Raw genomic sequence first — 7019 nt, forward strand, 5'->3', positions numbered from 1 at the left:
TGTGTGTATGTGTGTGTGTGTGTGTGTATGTGTGTGTGTGTATGTGTGTGTGTGTATGTGTGTGTATGCATGAGTCTATTTTTCAAAACATCAAGTAGAGGAAATGCAAATGGTGAAAGAGATGGTGTGTTGGCTTTCTGTCTTAAGGTGTTTCTCTGTGGCATTTTGTGCATCCTGCTTTTGTGTCCAGTGTTCCTGACTCAAGAAAGATTACTGGGTTGGCAGTGTTAGCGAACACTCTGATAACAGATTGTTAAATCTATTGCTGCAGGAAAAACCACTCAGGTTAGCTCCCATTAGGAGTCGTGGGTCTTATATGTTACACCATTTCTTTTTTAATTTACCTGTTGATGGTTGTTTCCATTTTGTTGCTGTTGAGAACACTGATGTAATAGACATAAGGATATAGCCATCTCCTCAAGATGCATGTAAATTCCACATGCAATACATGTGAATATGCATATACCCATGTACACATGTTAATAAAAGACCTTATCTGTAATTACTGTAAAGAGACTAAACTCCTGTGAATAAAAACATATAGTGATGGAATGGTTAAAAGACAGAAAATCAAATTGTCTGCCAGAAATTCACTTCTGGTCCAACAGTGTACATATGGACAGAAAAAAACCTGCATGAATGTCGACCAAAGGAGAATAAGCGTAGCTCACACATACAGACTTAAAGTAGACAATAGGGGAAGAGCTGTCTCGGAAGGCAGCAGAGGTCTTTACATAATAATAAAAGTGTCAGAGGGGCTATCAACATGTAAAGTCCCACATCAGAAAAGTTACATACGTAAAACAAATATACTGACAGACCCGAAAAGAGACCTTGGCAGTAACACGAAACTCAACCCTGGTGCCTCACTTTCAACTATGGATCGATAAAGGCTCTAACAGAAGACGTCTGTCTTCATTACTGTTCTACTGTAACAAGACAACATGATCAAGGCAAACTTAGAAAAGAGAGCATTTGACCAGGGGCTCGCTTACAGTTTCAGAAGGCGAGTCTATGACCATCATGGCAGAAAGCCATGATGCAGAGCCAGGCAAGCAGGCAGGTGCCAAAGGCCAGCTTTGACATCAGAGGGTTAATGGAGGCACGCAGTGAAAGGGGGTATAGTATTAGCAATTGGGGTCATGCTGATAGCAGCTGACGAGTCTGCTGACAGCAATGGACAATTTCCAGGGTCAGTACTACTGAGGGAGCAGAACGTAGCTGTCTGGGGCTGGCAAGAACACCCTGAGAAACTCTGAACTCTTTTAACTCTTTTTTTTAATTTAAAGATTTATTTTTATTTATTTTATGTGTATGAGTACACTGTAGCTGTACAGATGGCTGTGAGCTATCATGAGTGTGGCTGCTGGGAATTGAACTCACGACCTCTGCCGGCCCCACTAGCAGCCCTGCTTGCAGCCAGCTCCTGTGTGTAATTTACTGTAGCTGTCTTCAGACACACCAGAAGAGGGTGTCAGATCTCATTACAGGTGGTTGTGAGCCACCATGTGGTTGCTGGGATCCAAACTCAGGACCTTTGAAAGAGTAGTCAGTGCTCTTACCCGCTGAGCCATCTCGCCAGCCCCCCCCTCTTTTAACTCTTAAGTGTCCATATGTATAGACAGACAGGCAGTCAGACATGCAGGCAGACAGGCAGGCAGGCAGGCAGGCAGGACACTAGAGCAGTAACTAAGGACTTACATCTTCAAGCATAAGGCAGAAAGATTGAGACAGGAACTATTGTGAGCTTTTGAAACCTCAAAGCCCAGCCCCTATGACACACCTCATCCTCCAACAAGACCACACCTTCTAATCCTTACTAAACAATCTACTAACTGGGACCCAAACATTTAGATGACCTATGGGGATTTGGGGCAGGTGGGGGAGAGCTGGGATATTCTCATTCGAAACACCACAACCAACAAAGGAGCCTGAATAGTTAGACAGCATTGTAGATCAATAGACCCAATAGACATGCGCAGAACATTCTACCCAACAGAAGATTACCCAGGGATCACCCATCTTCTCCAATGCACAAGGAACAGTCTCTACAACGACCTCATGTGAAAACACAAATTTCAACAAAGCTTGAACTATACCAAATGTCTTTTCTGACCACAATGGAATGAAACTAAAAAAATCAATAACAGAAAAATTGGGGGAATGGTGAATTTGCTTATGGATTTTCCACTTGGCAGGGCTTGGTCAAGCCACCTCAACTCTCTGTACAGAGCAGGTCCCTACCAGGGACTCTGAAGTCCCTGAGAGCCCTACTCCTGTGACAGCTCAATCACGAGGAACCTCTTTACAAAAATCTGGGATTTCCTTGGCTCAGAGTAGCTAAGTTCCAAGAACAAATAACTGGGAGAAAGCTCTGTTACTTTTTATGTAGTTGGCTCAGAAGTCATATAGTGTGACTTTTATTTAGCCGCAGACCCTCTGGACAGCCAGGAAGCAGTCATTAGTGTGTGCTTCTCTGTGGGAGGAACTCTCTTATAGCATTGTAAGGAGCCCTAGGGAAGACATTTCTGGGCAGATTCTTGAAAAATACCTTGACCTCCACTGAAGCAGGTTCACATCTACTCCTGTTTCACCATGAACTAGGAAGTCTCATGGCACCTACTTGTTTAAACTGTAAAATTTGAGGGGTCTATCCAAAGATGGGTAGTAGGATCTAAGAGCTGGGTTGACAGAGGTTAGAAGGACAGGGCCCCAAACTTGAATTTTGTTTGTCACAGAATAGATTGAGATCCCATCCTCTCCTCAGTTCTTACCTCTGTCAGTTGCCACCTCTGACCCCACCTTTTCCCGTCACCACCCCTGATGTCACCTCTCCCACTCCCATACTTCACCCATGCTGCCTACAAAAGGCTCATTTTCAGTCAAGGGTTCACCCCAGGATGGAAAGAGTTCATGAGACAAAGCTGGAGTAGCTCACATGAGTCTCATGGAAAATAGACTGAGTCAGGTCCTGTCGCTAGAGACAAAGTCACTATACGGTTACTCAAAGGTTCTAACCAATAAGCACATTCCAGGTTTATAATACACATACACCTGACATTGGAAGGGCCCACATCTGTCTCATTTGCCTCTAACGTTAAAGACACATGATCAGGAATGGTTTTTTGAGGTCTGGTTTTTGAGGACTTGACGTTATAAGATTGAGAAGATAAATCTAAAGGGAAAAAAAGAGTACAATTATCAATGTATAAGCAATTGAAAGGCCTCAACAGGGCCACACTTTCGATGCACCATCCTCAGCAGGGCAGGGCCACACTTTCAATGCACCATCCTCAGCAGGGCCACGCTTTCAATGCACCATCAAGCTTCCGTTCCGTCAGCTTGTTAAGGATGCCTTTACCTTCATCCTCACCCTAAAGCTCATGAGCCCTTCCTTTCATCTCACTTAAACGTCTGCGCATCTCCCCCTCGGTGGTGATGAGAGATCACCAAAATCTTTTACTGAAGCTACTTTGGAACTTGGCTTTTCCTTTGCTTCAGTGGGGTCCAAAGGAACACAGGAAGCTGCTCTTTCCCCAGGACTTCCATGGTAATTAAGGAAGGGAATGTTGGCCGGGACACTTTATTCTTTTGGAAATGTGGCATGCGATTATGAATTTCCATGGACGAAACTACCCTGTCTGGTAGAGTCTAGACTTTCTACTAGCCAACAGGCTTGCTGGAGTCCATCCTGGCACTCTGAGAGGCCATGTGGACTGGTAGTGTATAAGAGAACAAGCTACCTAGAACGGTGCTTGAGTAGGAAGAAGAAAAACCTCTCGCACTTGAGCAGGACCCTTGAAGGAACTTGAAGGTTGATAAATCAGAGCTAGTGAAGAGCAATAGCCTCTGTGTTCCAAATCCTCCTAAAATGGTAAAAGAGTGGGAGCTGTGGAGCACCTCCTTGTCTAGTAGGGAGGGCATTCTCCATCAGCACATCAGAGAGGTGGAGACCACCATGAGGGAGCAACGCTAACTCACATCCTCCTACTTCGGGTGAGTTCCAGCCTCAGCTGGTGTTGCTCCCCATCGCATGGCCAACCTTCACAGGCAGGCTCACCCTCCAGAGCATCCCTGGAGCCCGAGCCAGCTCTGACCTACTGAACTTGAGGCCCTGAACTGAATGGAGCTTTGGCTGCTGAGGGCCAGCTCCGGTGAGAGAAACAACACTCTCTGCTTTCCTCCGACTGCTAAAATCATTCCTGCCATCTTGCATTCTCAACCTTAAGGCCTGAACACCTTTGACATTTCCCTCTGGGACTAATAATTCAACATGGCCTCATTGCTTGTGCAGAAAATGGTTCAAAGAAAGTCTCTGTTCCTCCCCTAAAGAGATCCTAGAAGAGATGAGCAGACTGGTGTGTCAGGATACTGTCCACGAATGGCTGGTCACTGATATCTTAGAGCATGACGTGCAGAAAGGCATCTGTCCTGCATAGACATGGCTGGCTTTTCTAGAGTGCTGGGGATGCAAACTGAGGTGTTGGGGCCACATACAAGGAAATGTTGTTACCTACCGAGCCATTTCCCTAGCCCCGCCTGCATGCTTCCATAAAGAACTATATGAAGTACTCAGTCATCTGGGCATTAGAACAAGGGGTGTGCTCATGGCCTCAGGACCAGTGTTGACATGCATTGACTGGAACCTTGAGGAAGTCCCCTCCACACACCAGGGAGCTAGCTTTCTGGGGTGCGGAGCAAAGTGCCTGGAGGGCACTGGTTTGCAAATAGGTAGTTGGCCACTATTTTTGTTCATTTAAATTCTGTACCACATCCACATCTTCTCTCCCACAGACAGTTTTTGAAAGGAATTGCCGATCCGAGGACTGTGCTGCCGACCTGCAGCTTCGTGGGAAACTGCTGCTTTCCAGGTACCTCCATGACACTGTCCTAAGAACCTGCTCTCTCTGGACTCCAGACCGCAAACCTGGAGGTTCAGATTTCCCCAACAAAAAAGGAATAAGCAGTACGGATGGGTTAGGATATTTTGTGAGTTGGTTTTAGAATGTATGCTATAAGAACTAATTTAATCACAGATATTACCAGAGGGATTAGCCGAGGTACCGTTTGCAATTTCATTCCATCTCACAACTGCCTGATCTTTTTAATTTCTGTGTTTATTTATGTGTTGGGAAGGGACTTGACATTTATTACATTGCACTATGGGAAACTGCCAGCATTTGTCCCTTGGGGATGGTTTCATGCGACTTAAGGTAGTATTATTTGAAGGTCCCTTTCATCTTTTTTCCCTGGCATTTAACAGTGGTGTCTGTTTTAGCAGCGAACAGTTTCTAACGCAGGAAGGGATGAAGGAAGGGGGCAACCGGCCTGCTGATACAAGCAAACAGTCTCTTTATTATTTCAGGCCTTCCTCCCATGGTCTGCAAATCCCCCCTGGCCAAGGATGAACCAGACCAAAGCCTTCTGTTTCCCCTTTGCCAACCCTTTATTTTAGACTTCTCTTAGAATGACAGTACTTATCCTGAATCAGCCACAGGGCACACAATGGTTTCCTTTAGTAACACGCCTTCTGAAAGATTATAGTAGCTTTGGGGCCAAGAACCCCCTCTGCAGGATCTGTAACCACTTTTCAAACAAGTATTAGTGTATAGAGATACTGTGTCAAATGTTTCACTGTGTACTCACCCTCACCCAAAACACTGAGAGTTAAGTTTGGATCAGTGATGACAGACAGTTAGGACCTTTCTTTTTTCCTTTGTTTTCTTCCTTCCTTCCCATCCTTCTTTTCTTTGAAGATAGTCTTTAAAGATAGCCCAGGTTGGCCTCTGACCCTATCTGTTTCCGCCTCTAGGTGGTTGGATTACAAATGGTGTGTCACTATGCCTGGATCAAGTGCTACAATGTTTTCATTGTTCTGTGTGTTTGTGGATGTGTGTGCTGCACTCGGCCTGTGTGTGTGTGTGTGTGTGTGTGTGTGTGTGTGTGTGTGTGTGTGTGTGTGTATGAGACCAGAGATCTCCATCAGATGTGACAGTGTCAAGGGCTGTCTCACTGGCTAATTGACTAGGCTGTCCCACAGGTTCACCTGCCTCTCTCTCTTTGTGTTAGAATTACTAGTGCCCAGCACCATGCCCGGCTTTTTCTATGGGTTCTGGGAGCAGGCTAAAGGTCTCATACCTACATGATGAGAGCTTCATGAGCTATAGTCTCAGTCTCACACTTTTATTTTGGGTGTTTAATAATATTTTATTCATCAAAGGAAAATCAAACTGAGATTCCATTCTTAGTTGGAGTATACTGAGAAGGTGGCATAAACCCCAAGACCCCACCCCCAGCTGTACCCACACAAATACTTCTCCTGACAACGTCTTAGATGCTAATTGACGTTGGTTCTGCTCTGGAAGAAGTGGTGGCTTAAAGTAGCACATGCTTTTCTAAGCTCGGGAAATTGCTTTAGACGCAGAGAGTGGGTAATGGGGTTGTTTAACAGTAAGAAGAGCCTCCTGGGGTGGTTAGAGACATCAATTTTAAAGAAGGTTCATAAATTATCAGCTCATTCATTTTAATTTTAGGTGTGTCTTCCAAAAAAGTGTTTTAGGAAAAGTACGTGAGTTTCTTTTTATGTTGAGCTGGACCGTAAATGCTGGGGTTTATTTTGGATCTAAGAAGACTCCATGTGGTAGGAAAATATCCACTTGATCCATGGTTAAACACTGCTAGGAAAGTTCTGGCGCCCTCGCTGGCTATTTGTTAACTGTGCTTTCTGTGTAGCAAGATGGAAAACTCGAGGATTGTGGTCAGCAAAGCACTCTTGGCTGACATTGCTTCCATGCCGGCCTTTCGAGAGCATTGCCATCGAAGCATGGCAAGAAAAACCCAAGGGTGTGATAGTAGTATCTGTGAGATCTTAAAAATATGGTCACCTAAACAACAGGACATCAGTTGACATCCCAGGGTGGGTGCAAACAATCAGACAAGCCCCTCCCCAGCATGAAGAGCTGCTGGCAATTAATGTCTGCTGGGAGGGGGGGAGGGAGGGAGAGACAGAGAGAGGGAGA

General features: G+C 45.2%; 1 protein-coding gene across 2 annotated transcripts in view; it reads left to right on the forward strand.

Moving 5' to 3' along the window:
- Positions 1-7019, forward strand: part of Itga9 (integrin subunit alpha 9) — a 312929-nt gene that overhangs the window by 186837 nt on the left and 119073 nt on the right. For both annotated transcript variants that reach the window (XM_031345861.1, XM_031345862.1), the window contains one exon: positions 4795-4871. In XM_031345861.1, coding sequence (XP_031201721.1) covers positions 4795-4871 — 77 coding nt within the window. The remainder of the gene's footprint in view (positions 1-4794; positions 4872-7019) is intronic.

This window comes from Mastomys coucha, unplaced genomic scaffold (genome assembly GCF_008632895.1).
Source record: "Mastomys coucha isolate ucsf_1 unplaced genomic scaffold, UCSF_Mcou_1 pScaffold23, whole genome shotgun sequence".
Classification (NCBI taxonomy): domain Eukaryota; kingdom Metazoa; phylum Chordata; class Mammalia; order Rodentia; family Muridae; genus Mastomys; species Mastomys coucha.